We start from the raw sequence: 19,754 nt of genomic DNA, 5'->3' as shown, positions 1-19,754 counted from the left end.
ACAGCAAGGAGTCCCAAATACCACGCAAGATGAGCCATTGTGTATGGAGGGAAATATCCTCTCTATCTTCATTGATTTCACCCTGACTTTAATTTATACATAAATATGTGCTATCAAAAGAGTGTGAAGGCTTCTGAGCTAAAATTCTGATGCCCACTTAGCAGAGCCTGGTAGATCACCGGCATCACTCCCCAAGTTCAGGGCCAGGCACTGTGTTCTGTGTGCAGGATGAGAAAGACTTCTAGGCAGCACTTGCTCAGGATAGAGAGGAGCCCCACCAACATGTAGGCAAGGGAGCATACACCTGAAGGACAAGGTCATGGAATCTGTAAAAGGAGAAGGAAAGAAGTGACCACCGTCTCATTTTTGCCACGATGCACTGTTATTTCTTGAATCTACATATAGAATTTGAGAGTAACACATTTGTTTATGGTAAGGACATTATAGATGATTGGTTTTTCTTCTGTATGATATTGCTGGCTTTCTAAAAAGTGCTACTTATACAAGATGGATGGATGGGTGGATAGAACAATAGATGGATGGATGGATGGATGGATGGATGGATGGATGGATGGATGGATTTTTTTTTCAGTCATAGAACAAACACCAAAAACAAAAGTGAAGGAAATACTGATTTTTTTCTTCACCCCCTAAATCACCAGTCACTAGAATTTAAGACCTTTATTCCTCTCCATTTTTGTTGTTTTTCAAAATAAGAATTATTTATGTGGGACAGTCTCCCACATGCTATATCTCCATGAAAAAGAATGGACCTACCACATGAAGACAGTGTACACAATTTCTCTCTAAGAGTGCAAGAGCAGAAAAGAAGCAATTCAAATGACCCTTGAGTCCAGCCTTTGCACACTGCTTCAACTGTAATTATTTTGCGTTTCTTCAATAATCTACCAAATTATAATTATGTACATGAGGCTTTCAGATGAAATTCAGTTTTGTGAGGTAGAGAGTTCCATTAGCCAAAATCCAGTGGTTTGGGGGGAAACAGAATGGGTGTTTGGCACGGCAGAATGGAGTGGTTATAAGACTACCATGGACTGTGGAAGCTGCACTCCACTGTGTGGCAGGACAGGTGCGTCTGAGCAATGACGACAATGCAGAATGAGGTCGGAGAGCAGTGGGAAAGCGCACCTGGTGTACAGAGCATGTGAGCGATGCGGGCGAAATGCAAAGCCAGCAAGTGGTAAGAAGCGATTGGACGGTGGAGAGAAAGGACAGCTTGGGTGGCAGGTGCTGCAGGCATGGGATGAGATGGAGAAGGATGACGTATGGACACCCATGAAAAGATGCGGCTGAAGCTGGAGACAGCTCCATACCCAGAATCCCCCTGTGCACCTATGTGCGCTGTGTTCTGAGGAATGCATCTCAATTATTTAGGCTCTAGTTTTATGTCTTCATGTGTGATTCCAAGCAGAAATTGAAACATGAGATTCAAAGCTTGGGTTTAGCATTAGTTATTGAACTTTATGGTTTTCGAGTGAGCTTCTCCCGGTTGCCTGAATTATTCTGCTTACTCATTGTCTCAATGCCAGGTGTGTGCTCACTTCTGTAGCCACTGTGGGTTGGAGTCTCTGGAAGCTCCCTCTCTTCTAAGAATCTTCTACGGGAGAAATGGAAAAAACTTCAGTCCACAAATTAATTATTGCTAATATCAAACATGAAAATCTACATTCCAAAGAAAATTTAGATAGAAAAATATCCTAAGGCTTTATCCAATTAAGTACCCAAGACTTTCAATTCATGCCTAGAATTAGTCACCCTTAATCTAGTTCCTTATGCCAGAGCTGAATACCTAAGGGCCATTCTACAAGAGAGAGTCAGGAACTGTCTGTTAGTGGGTGTCTGAATTCAGAAGGAGACGGCTCAAAAACACCCAGGACCACACTGCAGCCCGTCTTCTTGATGGCTGACATCACACCCAAACCCTGACATGAATGGCTCAGTCAAAAATGTCTACGTCCTCAGTGCTGGAGGGTTGTATTTTACTTTGTCAAATGTCTGAAATCCCACCAAGTTGTCCTATGCTTTTACTACAGTAAGCAAGCCTGTGTTGCTGGCAAAAATCTCACCATCTTCCCAATATTCAAAAGGCCAACCTGAGAGACTCACAGCCAGACATTGTCTAGGGATTTTCTGGCATAGCATCTTCACTCTAGATGCTTCTGTACTCCATATTTTGAAAAATGACTGCATATCTACCAATCTGTTGATGACACAATTAATGTCCAAAGAACCCAAGGTGAACTTCTAAATTAGTGTTTCTAAGACCTATTTTCTGTTCCCCTGACATTTGCTTAATACATACACTGGCTTGATAAGGCAGGCAGGGAGGAGCTTACCTGTAATTTCTACAAGTCAGGAACCTTAAAATGAATGTTATTGTTTTCTAATATCTTTCTCCATTTTACAGTTTTATTGTTCATGCATGCATGCTCACAGACACATGCATGTACACGTGTGTGTGTGTGTGTAGGTACACATGATGGAGGAAAAGAATCCTTACAAGTTGTCTTCTGACTTCTGCATGTGCACACAAAAAAACAGAAGGAAAAAGAGGAAGAAAGATTATCTTTTGAGCATGTCATGCACTTTGTCCATATTCACCCCACCCCTTCCTCCTTCCGCTCTTCCTTCTTCCAGATAATCTTGTTTCTGCCGTCATGTTATGCCGTAAATTTTTGAAGGAGTGGCAGGGCTGCACACGAAGGGTTCTGCATTTACTGAATCATAGCCTTATTTATTTTTTTATTTTTTTGGTTTTTCGAGACAGGGTTTCTCTGTGGTTTTGGAGCCTGTCCTGGAACTAGCTCTTGTAGACCAGGCTGGTCTCGAACTCACAGAGATCCGCCTGCCTCTGCCTCCCGAGTGCTGGCATTAAAGGCGTGCGCCACCACTGCCCATCTGAATCATAGCCTTTTAATTGCAGAAAACACTTTAAATATTTTTCTGATAGCATTCTTCAGCCTATAAATATCAGAATTTTATGTCTTTGGATTGTATTGTATTACGATTTGATGTTTTCTAAAGTAATTTTGGCTTAGGATTAGGATAGAATTTCCAACAATTTCTTAAATGGCCCTGAACATGCTTCTGCCCCCTTTGTTCCGCATATTATGTGGAGAAGCACTCTTGGATCAATGATACAATAAAATTATCAGTCAATAGGGTGAACATCTTCTATGCCCTGCAATATAAACATTCAGCCGAGATTTAAATTTTTATGCAAATATAGCCCAACATCTTCTTCTCATTAGTATGTAAATTTTCTTTCTTTTAAAAAACAGTACATTTGTATCAAACCAAAGAATTGTTTTGAAATCATTTTTTGATTTACAGTCAGTACATGTCTCATTTGTTACCTATTTGCTATGCCTGTGTACTCTAGGTCACGTGATAACTCAGATGAGCAGGGGACATGAACGGGAAGGTTTGAGAAGACTGCTGATTCTATTTTTGATCACTGTCACGCTGCTTTTCTTACAACAGATCAGCAGTATAACTGTGAATCTTGTTCTGTGATGTCTCAGCAGTGCTCTCTTTGTTCAGGGTTGTTGGACTATGTGAGCCTTTTGTTCTTCCACGTGACTTTGAGGATTGCTTTGCCTAGTGGGGGAAGGAAGTCCTTAGGATTTTATTGAGGATTGCACTGAATCTATGGATCACTTTTGGTAACAATCACCTTGATAATATTTATTGTGCCTGTTCATGAGTACAGGAGGCCTGTCCATCTTCTGGTGTCTTCTTCAATTTCTTTATTTAGTGTTAGAACAGTTTCACTGCAGAGGTCTTTTACTTCCCTGTCAGGTTTACTCAGAGAATGTCTTGTTTCTTTATTTATTTGAAGCAAATATACATAGGATTATTTTCCTGATCTCTTTCTCAGCATGTTCCTTATTGTTATATCATAAAGTATCTATTTTCTTCTTCTGTTTTTGCATATATGGCAGGCACACATGTGTATGTGTGTTCAATTGTATACGGGTACTTGCGTGTGTACAGATGTCCATGTATATGTGCTCACATGGCTGTGAAGGCCAGAGGTTGATGATAGTTTTCCCACATTCATTCTCTCCCTTACTCTCTGAGGCCAGGTCTCTCAGCTGAGACCAAAGCTCACTAATATGGTTTTTCTGCCTCGCCAGCTTGCTCCAGGGATGTCTCTGCACCTTTTGAGTGATGGAACTGCAGGCAAGTCAACACACCCTTTCTTCCACATGTGGGAAGAGATCAGAACGCCCATCGTCATGCTTGCAAAGCAGAGGCTTTGTATTTTGTCCCTTTGGTTTTTGTTTAGTGGTACAGTGTTGAGAATCTGTGTGTGTGTGTGTGTGTGTGTGTGTGTATCTGTTTTATATATATTCTGCAAACAAGGATATTTTTATTTCTTCCTTTCCTGTTTGTATTTCTTTTATTCTTTCTCTTTTCCTGTTGCTCTAGCTAAAAGTCTGAGCATTGTACCGAATAAGAATGGGGACCATGGATGTCTTTATCTCATTCCTAATATTAGCAGAGATGCCTTTAGTTTACCCATTTCTGTTGACTGTAGGTTGACCATATATAACCTTGTCTATGGTTAATTCTGGTCCAGCTAGTCACTGGCTTTGCCCCCTGATTCAAAGGAGTGTCACAGTGTAATCATATACCCTGCAACAACAAGTAATAATTATTATTTTAAGAATGATGTTTTAATACTCACTAACTTTCCTATTCAATGCCCAGAAATGTATGTACCTTAGTACAGGAATATTTTCTTATCTGCAAAATAGAAATTAAAAACCAACATCCAATACAGTGTTGGTTTTGTCCATTTATTTAAACTGTTGGTGTTCTGAGAAATGTTCTTTGAAGTACTGAAAACATCTAGATTCTGGACTGCTGCCTGGCTTTGCCTCCCGTGGTGTGCCCAGTCGGATATTCCAGCTCAACTGTGCAGTAAGAGCTGTAACCACTCAACATGCCTCTGGTTAACTGACAACAAATATAATGGGGGAGAGTGGCCTGTTTGGGGCTGTGAGGGGACGTTCAAAGTGCACTCCATGAAATAAAGACCTAAATAAAGTGGTACCACAAGAGCTCAGCCTCTCCTCTCAGAGTCTGTGAGAGCACCGGTAGGTCTTCCAAAAGTATCTGGAATGATGCCTGCACTGAATACAGGGTCTTTCCTAACCTAGTCATGATACCCTATCACCTTAGACAATCCTGGCCTCCCTCAGTTTGTGTCAGGAGAGCACAAACCATCTCCATGCACACAGCAGGTGAAGCCGACCCCAGAGGGTCAGATTCCAGCAGAACAGGAGGCCTGATGAGTCCCAGTTCAAACCATCAGCATGTGTTTTCTCCTCTGGAAGCAACAGCACACACTGCTTCTCTCTTCATCCTGTAGTTAACTGAGGAGACAGCCTGCTGTCACTCTCTGCTGTGGTCGTAGCCCTCTGACAGGGGAGTGGGAGACTTGGGTAAACTTGGTAGACGGTCATACTGTGCTCCCCTCCGCTGGCAGCGTGCTTATTAAAACTCCAGCTCAATCTCAGAAAAGCCCCGGCTTCACTGGAGATAGCCAAATATTGAAAGATGGCTGTCCTTACTTTGAAGTTTTTATTTTGAGGAAGACAGGACTGCTGAAGATCTAAACCAGAGCCTCAAGTATACAAAGCACATGTTCTACCAGTGAGCTCCACCTGCAGCCCACACCTGAATGCCCAAAGCACACACTCTACCACCAATGTGCATCTGCCGTTCACACTCCAGTATCCAAGGCACACGCTCTACTGCCAACCGACACCTACAGCCCACAATCCAGTATCCAAGGTACGCACCCCACCACTAAGCTACACCTTCAGGCCACAGGAATAATTTTTTTTCTTTTTTTTTTTTTTTTTTTTTTTGGATTTTCGAGACAGGGTTTCTCCCTAGCTTTTTGGTTCCTGTCCTGGCTGGCCTCGAACTCACAGAGATCCTTTCTTAGCTGAGAAATGCCGTGGCTATATGAGTCTGCCTCCCTTCTGGCTAGAGGAAAACTGAACTGAACGCTGGAAGAAAGGAGGCAGAGGCCCAGAGAAGCCAGGTAGCCCCACTGGAGATGATGCTGGAACTTTTTCCAGTAAGCCACAGCCTTGTGGCAATACACAGATTAATAGAAATGGGTTAAATTAATATGTAAGAGTTAGCCAATAAGAAGCTAGAATTAATGGGCCAAGCAGTGATTTAAATAATATGGTTTCTCTGCGATTATTTTGGGACCAAGTAGCCAGAACGACCAAGCGGCCCTCCTCCAACATATAGTGAGTCCAAAGATTGTGTGGGGGGAAAAGGGAGCCAGACTATTGCTCTGTCGCCCTGACTGGATTCAAGTTTCCAGAACTGAACAATGTCTTTAAAACCCCTTGTCAGCGGTGGCTTCTTAGCCCTTTCCACGGCAGACCGCCACCTGGTGGTGAACGCCCACTTTGGCACAAACCCCGTGCTGCAGGAATTGCTGGTAGCTTCTGCTGGTTCTCAACCGCCCTCATTGCAGTTACAAATCTATGAGGTGAGTTTTACACCAAAGTGTTTTGCCTAGCGCTGGTCTTGCCGCTTCCCTGCACCCACCCTATGGTGGCACCCACCTGCTTCCCTACTGCCCCACTCTCTGTGGAATCTGGAAATAGGGACTCACGTCACTATTAGATAAGGTAATAGTGACTCACAGACTCATCAGAGGGTCTCCATACCTTAACTTTAGCAATAATGTACTAAGTACATTCTTAAAGCCAGGCCATAGAGAACACAAGCTGATTCGCAGGGTATTTTAAAGTAACGACACTCATTAGCTTACTAAAACAAGCTGTGACTTTCATATTTTTCTAGGGCAGGACAAACATAGAAACGGTCTAAAGGGACTTTTCCAGAAAGCATCCACTTTCATTTTTGCACCTAATTACAAAATGTTGTCCATACAGTGTTATGTAATCGTGCCTGAAATTATTTATTCATTGAGGGAATGACTGCTAATGCAGTGTGCCCTAAATCAGAGCAGTGACACATTCAAACAGTAAGTGAATAATTTGGGGTTGGGCATCCACCTGGTGATGAATCACCTGCCTATCACCTGCAAGACTTTGGAATGCATCCACATCAACACACACCCCCCCAACACAATACACACCACATACACAGACACACACACCACACTACATACCACACACACCTCACACACAGCACATACACCATATATCTCACACACACACACATGCACACACACACCACACTAAATGGAGACTGTTCTTTCATTTCCCAGCCAACCAGACCCAAATAATCACACAGAAGCTATACTAATTACAACAGTTTGGCCTAATAGCTTAGTCTTCTTATTGGCTAGCTCTTACATCTTAAATTAACTCATTTCTATTAATCTATGTATTGCCACAAGGCTCATGGTTTACTGGTGAGGTTCCCTGGTATCTGTCTCAGAAGCTACATGGTGCCCTGACTCCACCTACTCTCTCTCTATATAGCTTCCATCCTGGCTATATTTTGACCTTCTATAGACCAAAGCAACTTTATTCATCAACCAATAAAAGCAACACATATACTGAAGGACATCCCACATCACACACACACACACATGCCACACACCAAACACACACTAGACACACACATACACACCACACATCAGCACATGCCACAATACACCACATACATATGTGTACACATACCATACACACACACATGTACATACCACACACATGCACATCTGTACAGTTTTAAGCTGTCTGAAAACTATCTGTCCTTCCAGGTCCATAAAATGAGCATTTTTGTAACACATGCAGATTTCATATAGGTTCTTAGTCTATTAGCAATTCAACATACACACGCATGCATGCATGTACATTCACATAAATCAAAACAAAAATCTTATTTCTATTAGATAAGTATGAACTGAACTGAGATAAAAATGTAAATGAGCGAATATCAAGGCATTTGTTAATTTCCAAATACTGGAATAACAATTTTGTGTGTGTAGCAAAGGTATCTAACTTATCCAGATATATGAAATGAAATCACTGAGCAGTGCCATATAATATTATGTGAGCCTCTAGAACAGATCATTTGGTTTTATTTCTGCACTCTTTCCCTTCCCCTCTCTCTTCTCTCCATCTCTTGCTATTCTTCTTCTCTCTCATCACAAACACACACACACACACACACACACACACACACACACACACACACACTGCATCAAGCTGCCCAACACAATGTATTCCACAATAGACCCCCTCATTGAGCTCTTGATTATGACTGGGAAGCACCACTAGGGATCATTTCTGGCTCCCACTTTCCCCACAAACAGACCTTTCACCCACTTCCCCAGCCTGACATCATTGCTTTCACCTTTGGCTCTCAGTAAATGCACTGATTTCAGAAAGGTCTTGCACTCATCTGTGGGGCAGAGTCCACAGCATGTTGAGCCTGTGAGGAAGCCCGCCCTCCCCTCCTTGTTGAACGGCTACACTTTGGCATAGCACATTAAAACAAAGGCTGACCCCATGTTTCCTGTTCCGCATTCCTGTCAACAGAGAACACAGACTCGCACAAATGTCATAGATTGGAGCGATTTCTGTGGATAAGTTATTGCTCCTGTAGAAGCTATTTGCTGACACATGGCAGTGGCCTCTCTATTACTAAACAATAGTGTGGACAGAGTTGCTTTTAATTATTTACATAACTATATATGTTCCCTTAAATCCACTAGTGCATGAATGTCACACACAGCACGTAGACCCTTGTCTCCCTTTTCTTCTTGTGATTTTCCCCATCAAATGATCACCTCTCACGGGAGTCATAGCCACATGATCTTTATAATATCACAGAATTCAGTGGGTCTCGTGGGATTAACAGAAGCTCAGCACTTTCTGCACATTATCGGTGATTCTGACAAAATTTGGGTGTTCTTTAATTGGGACTACTCACACAAAGGAAACGAACATAGACCATTAAGATGATATCTTTTACGAATGCAAATGTAATTATCTATTTCTCCTTGCTGTGACTTTTCTATCCACATGGATATTCAAAAGGGAGTTTGGAAATGACTGCTTTTATGTGGGCAGCCACTCCAGCCAGTTTAAATCCACTTACTGTAGCTGGCTCAACTCCACAAACCAGTCAATTGTGCTGGTACAACACAACATCAATTCCTTTAGATTGTGCAAGGACCGGTCCTCAGTTCCTCACGGTATCCTCCACTTGCCTTCAGCTAGGATCCCTGTCTAGAAAGAAGTATTGGCTATAAAACAATGTTAAATTTGCAGAAAGACTGAAGAGGGGAGCATGTAAGATCAACATCTCAAGACAATTTCTCCTTATTTAGGAAAAGTCCTAAGATCTGGGGTGGTGGCACCTGCCGTGGCTTGTAATTTCTCACTGTCACCTTCTCATGGCTAGATTTGGGACACTGAGCTGGTCAACCTTCATCGCCCATTCTAGGGGAAAGGACAAGTTAGGGGTCCTTTGTTTTATATTGTTTGCTTTTTGTTTGTTTTTAGAGGAAGGGAAAGTGTATTTTAACCAAATGTACCTTATTGGGTTAAACGGTACTGCCATTTTAATATTTACAGATGTTAAAAACAGTTTTTTATTTTTATATGTTTTTGTAATTGGAGGTTTCTCTCCCACCCTGCAGTTCCTGAATAAACACTCAGAGGCTTATATTAATTACAAAAGTTTGGTTGATGGCTCAGTCTTATTACTGGCTAGCTCTTTCATTTAAATTAACCCTTATTTCTTATCTATGCTTTGCCATATGGTTTCTGGCTCGTTACCTCATTTTCTACATCTTGCACCCTTGGCAGCCTGGATGGCATTTCCAAGACTCCACCTTCATTTTCCTGTATCTCTGTTTGGGTTTCCCTCCTGGTTCTATCCTGCCTTGCAATAGGACAAAGAAGCTTTATTTACCAACCAATGAAGGCAGCACATATTCACAGCATACATAAAGACATCCCACAGCATTTTTTATTTCTAAGATTATAGTAATATAATTCCAACATCTGTTGCTTCCACTTCTACACTCCAAACCTTTACATAGTCTCCTCCCATCTCCTTCAAATTCATGGCCTCTTTTTTTTCACTAACTGCTATTGCACACATATGTGTACATGCCTATGTATATACATATATATTTCTAAATATAACCTGTTCAGTCTATATAATGTTACTCTTATGTATGTTTTTAGGACTGACCATTTGGCACTGGAAAATTAACTGGTGTGTTCTTCTCTGTGGAAGACCACTTATCACACTTCCAGTTGCCTATAGTTGTTTGTGCAGGGTTCAGGTCTTATGAGATTTTCCCCATCTATTTTGGCTATGGGCATTCATGTAGGTGAGACTTTTTGGGTGTAGCTTCTTGTAGTTTCTTGGAGACACGATCTCACAGCAAAACGTCTGGTCCTCTGGCTCTTACAATCTTTCTTTCCCTTCTTCCATAATATTTCCTATGCTTTGGGTGTAGGGATATTTTGTATATACATCCATTGTAAATACAGCTCTGCATTTTGATTGGCAGTGGTTTTTCATACTGGTCTCCATCTGTTATAAAGGGAAGTTTCCTTGGGAAGGGATGCAGGCTTGACTTACATAAGGAAAAATATTTACATTCATACCCCGAGTTCTCAAAATTCCATGGTTATTGGATCCTTACAACACATGTCCTTTTAGACACTGCACAGTCCAAATGCTGTGTCTGCTTCCTCGTTTTCTGGAGCACGCAGGCTTGTGAGTGTCAGCTGCCTACCAGTCTCAGGCTTGTGAGTATCAGCTGCTTCCCCACCACAGGCTGAAGAAATGTGCACTGCACGCTGCCCAGGGAACTGATAGAGTTCTACACCAAATGTGTAAGATGTCACACTGTCTGGAAAGGACTTCTATCTTTCTACACTGCAAACATGAAGATTTGTATTCAAGATGAACCCATTTCCACAGTTCCTTTATAAACTCTGTCTTGGTTTTCCATCTGAGAGATGAAAGTCTTAGTATGGTAGCAAATGGATCTGAGTAACCTAGTGATAGTTTCAGCCTTTCCCAGGCTCCATTCTCCAACCTGGGATGGCGTTGGTTCTCAGGAAACATAGAAAAACTACAAGGATGGAGAAACAGCCCAGCAGTTAAGGGAGGGTACTACTCTATCCAAGAACTGAGCTCAGTTCCCAGCTTCCAGGCTTGACAGCTCACTACTCCAGGATGACCTAAGAACTCTGGCTTCTGAGGGCACATGCATTCACCTGCACATACCCACTTATAGACACACTCAGGCACATAATTAAAGCAAAAGAAATGGTTCATAAAGGGGAAATACAGAAAATATAAAAATATTAATCAGGTTTCTCAATAATTGCATGTTGGGTAAAAGACCAAATGAAACAATAGCCTGCCTCCGGTTCTTGACTGGTTAAACATCTCCAGCTCCAAGTTCCAGGGCCCTTGCTCATTTGCATGCTGGCCTTCTGTTTAAATGGCTTTCACAATGCAAAAGAATAAAATTTACCTTGAGTCCAAGGTCGTTGCTAGCATTGGATTACAATATCAATCCCCTTGCTTTCAATAATAGAGCTAACTTATTGCACTGAGCACAATAAACTCTACTTTGGGTTTGTGGGGCATAAGGTATCTTGTTGAGACTGTCAGCGGTGACTTTATTTTAAATAACTTCACTGCTGTGTGATTCATACGCAATGATATACATTTCTTTTAAATGCATGGATCTGTGGACTTTAGTATTTTCACAGAATTGTGCAATTATTGACACCACATAATTTTCTAATATTTTTCTCATCTCAGTGAAGAACTCTTTCCCCATTAATATTCCCGGCACAGCACCTCTTTCTTGCCCAGAATAGTTACATTACAACTAGGGAAAACGTTAAATGCAAGGATTGAGAAATTCGTAATTAGAGTAGACAGTGGACAATTAGAGTGTGGCTCTTTATTGCCCCCAAACCATGTGCTCCATAAATATCTAATGGGTGATGTTTGGAGAGCTAAGCGAAGGAGCGCAGACATCTGCCTGTGAGGTGTGCTCAAAGTGCATAGCTGTAAAATCAGGCACAGCACCATTTTGTATGAAGGTCATTACAATCTACTAAAATGTCATCATCTACTATCTCTGACCCTGAAGAACCATGGGCAAACTTTCATAGAGATGTGCAACTAGGACTGTTACTTCCAGGTTCACTAAGATAGAATTTGGCTCCCACAGCAGGGACCACAGGTTATCTACAGTGTTTTCTCCACTCTGTCTCACATTCTGGCTCTGTTCTATTACTGATACTGACCTGAGTATGTCATTGGCTACCTTTCCTTATTCTTACAGCCATATGCCCATCAGGTGGTACACAGCATCACTTAAACCCACATGATCATCAGGTGGTCCACAGCATCACTTACATCAATACACCCATCAGGTGGTCTACAGCATCAGTTACACCCACATGTGGTCCACAGCATCACTTACACCCTTACGCCCATCAGGTGGTCCACAGCATCACTTACACCCAACAGGTGGTCCACAGCATTACTTACACCCATACGCCCATCAGGTGGTCCACAGCATCACCATAGCATACTCCTAATATTTCTTCTACTGTTTGTTTCTGTCAGATGTATTCTTAGATGCAAGAAAGGTTTTCCTAGTAGATAATTCTGATGGTCCATGATTATGGATTCCAGCTCATGATTGTTTTTTACTTTACTGTATATGGACTTATATTGTTTGATAACAATGTCTCATATTATATTGTCTTCCCAAAATATAGTGTTTGTTCCATAAGAATAGACACCTCATGGGCTGGGAATGTAGCTCAGCATCTATGTTGAAAAGTTCCTGCCTAAGGCCTTACACTTGGTCCCCAGAACTGCAAGAAAGAAAACAAGAGACCTCAAAGCTACTATTAGATGTTTTACCTCTGTCTGTGTGAGCATATCTTAGCCCGACTCGCTATAGTATGTTCCTAGGCCATAAAAGCATAATGGAACTAGTTGATTGGGCTAATATAGTTGACAGGCAGGAAGTTAGGGTATGAACCATTCTTTTCTACTACTCCGACTTCTTCCAGTTCTCTGGCTCTTACAATCATTCTCCCCAGTCTTCCAAGATGGTACCTTTGGTGCAGGACTTGTGTTTTAGATGCATCCCTTGGGACTGGGTTGCCCAGAATCAGTTGCTCGCTCTCTGTGCATTGACCAGTTGTGGTTTTCTTTGATGGGCCCTGTCTGTTTCAAAAAGAAGCTTCTTCTGTGAGGGTTGAAAGCTACACTTATCTGTGGGTATAATGAAAAGTATTTAGAATGCAGTTAGGAATTGTATGGATATTGCCCAATATTTATATGAGTGAGAGAATTTTTCTGATACCTCAGGTGATGCCCCATAATTCACAGCTAGGTCTCCTTTCTGAGACAGTCAATATCAAAATAACTTAGTTTTATGAATTTGAATGCATTGAATCCTGGATTGTGGAAGTCCACTGAAAATTAAAGGAATGAAGAGAGGATTTTTTAAAGTGTTGACAGTATCAGTTATGTTCTGAGATATATGTTTTGTATGTTTTTGTAATAGAACAAATAAATATTCATTCACAACAATGAATAAAATGTTACCATAGAATGAATTATTTTCTTAAAAAAGGATGACAATGGTAAAGCATATAGAGTAAGGTCACAAGGATGCAGGAAACCCTCTGTGAGTTATTTCTAGTAAGTAATGGATTTTTCATTTCCTCAGCAAGTCCATCATGAAGGGCATGTGGCTTAATGTAGCAGACACGAGTGATGTGTATAAGAAAGACCCTTCCAGATATGCCCTAATGATGTCACAAAGCAGAAGTGTGCGTGTGTGTGTGTGAGTGTGTGTATGTGTATGATAATTTTGTAAAGAATTTTTAAAAGATAATAGCAAGAGCCGGGCAGAGGTGGCACACACCTTTAATCCCAGCACTCGGGAGGCAGAGGCAGGCAGATCTCTTGTGAGTTCAAGGTTGACCTGGTTTACAAGAGTTAGTTCCAGGATAGGCTCTAAAGCTACAGAGGAACCCTGTCTTGAAAAACAAAAAACAAAAAAGGCAATAGCATGTTCTGAAAGAACCAATTAGCAATAGAATAGCTTAATGATACAATTTTCAACAAATTCAATGTTCAGTATAAAAAATAAAGCACTTATGAGAATTTGTGAAACTAATAAAAACCAGAAAAGCCATAATGCCCAGGGTATATTATAAGAGTGGTGGTACATTTTCTTTAATGGACAAATACCTAATTCTATTAGTAATAATTGTCTCTCCCTCAGTTGTTGGGTTTCCCAAGATTCGCATAGTTGAGTTAAAAGCACGAACACTGGAATTCAGGATGTAATGAGTCATACGGGCGAGCTGTTATTTTCTCTCTCATTTCTAACGTATTTGGCTCTATTTGCTTATGTCAATAGATGTTGCTCTTTCTATGAAAGAAAATGTATTCAAGTGTTTACATGGTTGACACACACACAAGGAAGCTAATTGTGCTTTTTATGTTGCTCTGAGTGAGTGTTAGATGTAATAGCATGTAAAGATGTATTAGTCGGGTTCTTGATGCACAACATCCAAATAATTCATGTGTGTGACTGTGTATGTGCATGACTATGTGTGCAAGTGTGCTGTGTGGGTCTGCATGTGTGTGTTTATGTGTGTGAGTGTGTATGTGTGAGGATGTATTGTGTGGATGTGGATGTGTGTGGGTATGTATGAGTGTGTATGTGTGTGAGTGTGTATTGTGCGAGTGTGTGTGCATGTGCCTGCAGGCACACCTAGCTCTCTGCACACCTAGAGACCAGAGGCTGATGCCAGCTGTGTTCCTCTGTTGCTCTTCACCTTGTTGCTAGGATCCCCCACTGACCATGGTCCTGACTGTTTTGTCTAGACTGGCCAGAGAACCTCAGGGATCACCTCTCTACCTATCTCTTCCTACAGCTGGGAATACAGATCAGCTTTTTCCTGGGTGCTGGGGATCCTAACCGAGGTCTTCATTCTTATGCAGCAAGTACTTTCCCCACTGAGTCACTTTCCCTTCCCTGAACAACTCCTAGTTGACTATTACCCATTTTATTGTTTTCTCTCAAATTATGTTTGTGATGACATTGAAGAGTTCCTATACGTACTTATTGCAAAGTAGTTACAGACAAAAAAGAAGAGTGACTAGTTAAAAATTCAACGTTTGTGAAAGTCTTCCCCCAAATGTCCTCTGTGGTCCTTCTGCTCTGCTTCCTTCTCACAGAGACACCGGGACTGTGGGAGTTTAAACACGAACTGGCAGAGCGCATCATATAAAACAAGCCGACTCTGCTAGCATCGATTTCCTCTGTGAATCAGCCATTCGAGGGATCTGGGGCTCCCCATGAATTGGCTTTTAAATAACGAGAAGCAATCATCTATTTACCACTTACAGGTCCTTGGGGAGACTTGAATGAAGATGAAGTATTGGGTAATAACCGTAATGTATTTGCTATGTAATAGTCAGGTATAACCCCTCCTTAAGGTCAGTGTGGTTAGAAAAGCTGGACATGACTTTAAAAGCAAATTAAGTTTCCAGTGCTTGGGTTCAGTTCTGCTGGTACAGAGTGACCAGGAGGCTGGATTTATATTTTACCCCTGCTATCTAGGTGCTAGTCGAGGTCACCTCCCTGGTCATCTTGCCTGGCCAGCAATGAGATTGGGAAAGCTAGCAATATAGACAGCTCTTTTCTTTGGAGCTTTAGTAAGAAGTAAAAGAAGCAACTGATATAGATGTCTTGTTTGGGCTTAGCACGCTGTTACTTATCATCAGAATTTTGACCAATATGCATCTCTGCATTGACTGATGCCCACTGCAAAAGGAAGCTTCTTGTGCCAAGGTTGAGAGCACCCAAGATCTATGGTCTAAGCATAAATATTTAGACTGCAATTTGCTAGAATAGGCATTTAAGCAAACTAACAGTAGCAGGTACAACACTAGAGTGTATAGTCTCCCTAGCCATGGGCTTCTGGTCAGCCAGGGTTACTGAACCAGGTATATAGTTTGCTCCTGTGGATGAGGCCTCAAATCCTATCAGAAAGTGCTTAACTTTCCCCTAATGGTTGTGCTATTATTACAGCAGCAGGCACACTTCACTGAACCCGAAGCTCTGTTTTGGGTAGATTCACAGCTCAGCAATCCCAGAAAGCCTGTCTCAGCCCCCGACAGTGCTGCCGTTGCAGTCTCGGGTACAGCTCTGTATGGCATTTTATGTGGGTGCTGCTCATTTGACCTTAAGTCCTCATGCGTGTGCAGAAAGCAGTCTCACCATTCACACAGCGGCCAGTCCCAAAGTTGTCACGATTGTTAACACCATCCTGACAGGTTGTAGTGTGATTCTCTGGTGCAGTTTGCTTGTGATGAATGGCACACATTTTCATGTACCCCTTTGACATCTGTACATTTTCTTTAGTGAAATGTTCCTCCATCGCTTGTCTTTTGCACATGTTCTAATTGGATTGTGTATTCTTGCACTTTTAATAGTGTTTCTCTGTGTGTGTTCTACATACCAGTTCTCTGTTTTATAGGTCTTGCTTTTGAGTCAAGTCTAAGGGTCAAGTCTAGTGTGCTTGCCTAGTTCAAGATCTTGAATTGACTCCCTTTTGTTTTCTAAAAGTGGGGCGAAGGCTTAGGCCAGGGATGACTTTGATGTTTCATAGTAAAGAATGAATAAGAAAGACAAAGAGGCCTAAGCTGGCCTAACATTGGTTAGTTTGAACAATCTCAAGGACTCCTGGGTGTGGGGCCTTCCCACATCGTCTGGGTTCTGAGCCTGGAGTACCAAGACAAAGGAACAACAGTGCAGCTTTCCAGAGCCTGAGAAAGACATTCAGAGAAGTGTGAGATGGGGTGACTCATCTGGCTGGGAGAGGAGAGCTCCAAGGCTCCTCATTTGCGTCTTCACACAGCAGAGACAGCCCCTCCCTAGTCAGGAAGATCCCATATGTCAAAGCACCAGACATAACAACTACATGATGTTAATACGATTACATAGACTGATTTTGAAAGTATACCAGATTTGTAGGCCTGGAGTCAACCCTACTTAGTCCTAATGTGTATAATCCCACCCATAAATCACCAGGTTCTATTTACCAATATGTTGTGAGGGATTTTCCCATCTGCACTCATAAAGAACAGCCTGTAATTTGATTGGTTAGTATTATTCTTGTTTTGATATATGCTTCATGAGGGAATTGAAACATGTTCCTTTTATTTTCTGGAAGAGATTGTATGAAATTGGATTTTTCTAATCAAATCATGTAAGCCCGAAGAATTATTTTTATGATGATATTAATTTTCTTAGTAATTAGAGGACTATTAGAATCACCTGTTTCCTGATGAGCTGAGCAAGTTTGAAATTCAAGTGATTCCTGTTCTTTAGGCTGTCAAGTCCCCATGAAGAGCTGTAGCTTTGTTCCCCAACTGTCTTTTTGAAACTGACAAAGTGGCAGGCACAGTTTTATTGCTGACATTGGTGTTTTGTGATCTCCCTTTTAATCAGTCTTGAAAAAAGCCTGGAAAACCTTATTGACCTTCCTAGATCACCAACTCCTAGTTCCATTGATTTCCTTGACTGTTTGTCCATTTCAAAGACCAGTGACGTCTGCTGTTTTCACTGTTTCCTCTCTTCTTTCTGTGGCTTTTTCTTCTCCAAACTCAAGTCTAGCTGGACGAGTGAGGGTGAGAAACTACGTACAACTGCAAAGGCAACCTAGGACTGCTCCTACACAGAAGGGAACTACTCTTGCTGAGACTTACTGGGCACTGGAGGGTAGTCAGGCCCCCTGTGGTGCACCGTCTCCAAGTCCCTCCCATTCTCCTTGACAGAAGGGTAATGGGCCAAAATGTATTTGAGGTCTACTTTGGTAAGCACAGTTGGTGGAACGTTCAAGAAGGCAGCAGCCATGTCATGTCTGGAGAACATTACACACAGCGGCAAATACTGAAGTTAGTGTAAATGATCCCTCAGTCCCGGTATTTGGTGGTGGCTCTATTGACTTTTAAAAATGAAGATAAGTAGAATGAATAAATAAACTAAAATTGTCTAGTTTAGCCTTCAAAATATTTCATTCTTTCCTATTTTGTAAAATGTCTAGCTAGAAGTAAAAGTTATTTTTAAGATTTTTCAAATGTCAGCCCTTAAGCTCAGTTCTATACACTTTCATTGAAACTAGGTCTCCTGATGGCATATGCCCAGGGAGCCTGTAGATACAGAAAGTTCTGGAAAATGTTAATAACCCTCTTTGCTTGTGATTATACTAAAACAGAACTAGGCATGGCATTTTCTACACCCTCGGAGAGTGCTCATTGCATGAACGCTAGCCACCTTGCTTCTTCTTGTCTTGTTACAAGCTGTTTGTTGTAAACGATGAACTTGATTGGCAGCACACTTAGTGACGCAAATAGCATTTAGGTGTTGCCTCTTTTTCAATCCCATTAGCAATGATCTGCTGAAATCACACATCAGGACTTCCTGGCCTTTCCCCTCCTGTGGATCTGAAATCCTCCAAGCTGTTTACCACCTTCTGGCCTGGACTCTAAGCTAAGAGCCATTATGAAAACGTTCTTATGACCTGATCTTTACAAACTGTGCTGAAATGCAGAGGAAGGGGATCTCGTTCAGTTAGGGTGAGGGTCAACTATCCCTCAGTCAGCATTAATTTTTCTCTAGGATTTGCTGTGTGCTTCCAGGATGAAGTGGATACAGAAAGCAACCAACAGTACATGCTGTCAGAGGGTCATTCCAGAGAATCTCAGCTCCTAAGATCCTTTGGGGTCGTTTTGCAGTCTGGTCTTATGCAACCTGCTCAACTCACTTAACAAGTCCAGGTTCTAGGCTATTGTGAAGATGGCATAACATCATGGAGAGAAAAGAGAACAGAGTCTGAGAGCTGTGCTCTGGCTTTCAGGAACTGAAGTGTGCTAACCCAATGCCTTGAACACCTCTGAGTTCCGGTGATCTGGGTCCCACACACTGTGTGCTATTTAGATCCCTCAGACATTGCCACTTTGGAAGACTAGCCTAACCTACGCACCATTCTTAGGCTGCCCATTGAAAAGAGGATAAAGAACGCAAGAGGACAACAGGGAAAGGAAGGCAGGCTAGGAGTTGAGCATCCAAGTCCTTCCTTTACCTGAAGGGAGAGCTTCTGCCACAAGAGCAGGCTGTTACCTGCATTGCTATGCGCATGGCTGTCCCCTAGGCAAGTGTCTCTCACTCTCTGTATTTCCTTTGCAGGACAGCTTTCCTGCCCGCTTCGGAGGAGTCCATTTTGTCAACCAGCCCTGGTACATCCATGCCCTGTACACGCTCATCAAGCCATTCCTTAAAGACAAGACGAGAAAGCGGGTAATGAGAAGTGTCATTTAGCTTCTGAATGGATTGTTGGTGCTTTACCATGGTTTTGTAACTTTTGAACATTTGCACCTTAGCAGGAGTTTACAAATGACTTATATTTAATCAAAAACTTGGCATTTATATTTAATCAAAAACTTGGCATAATAGGTTATTTTCAGAGTGCCAGACAAACAAAAGACACTTTAAAGGCATACAGATACCAGATGCCAATTTCACTACAAATGTTTGTGGGAGTAGCGCACAAAGCCACTTCCTGCTCCTATTCAGGTCTCCCATTTTTGTATTTGTGGGGTATCTTATGACGTAGCTCAGGCTAGCCTCA

General features: G+C 41.8%; 1 protein-coding gene across 2 annotated transcripts in view; it reads left to right on the top strand.

The window, feature by feature from the left end:
* Positions 1 to 19,754, top strand: part of Clvs1 (clavesin 1) — a 127,455-nt gene that overhangs the window by 97,183 nt on the left and 10,518 nt on the right. For both annotated transcript variants that reach the window (XM_075967006.1, XM_075967007.1), the window contains exon 4: positions 19,313 to 19,423. In XM_075967006.1, coding sequence (XP_075823121.1) covers positions 19,313 to 19,423 — 111 coding nt within the window. The remainder of the gene's footprint in view (positions 1 to 19,312; positions 19,424 to 19,754) is intronic.

The sequence above is a fragment of the Microtus pennsylvanicus genome, chromosome 3 (genome assembly GCF_037038515.1).
Source record: "Microtus pennsylvanicus isolate mMicPen1 chromosome 3, mMicPen1.hap1, whole genome shotgun sequence".
Lineage (NCBI taxonomy): Eukaryota > Metazoa > Chordata > Mammalia > Rodentia > Cricetidae > Microtus > Microtus pennsylvanicus.
Note: the sequence above shows the minus strand (reverse complement) of the source record. Positions and strands in the feature narration are given on the sequence as shown.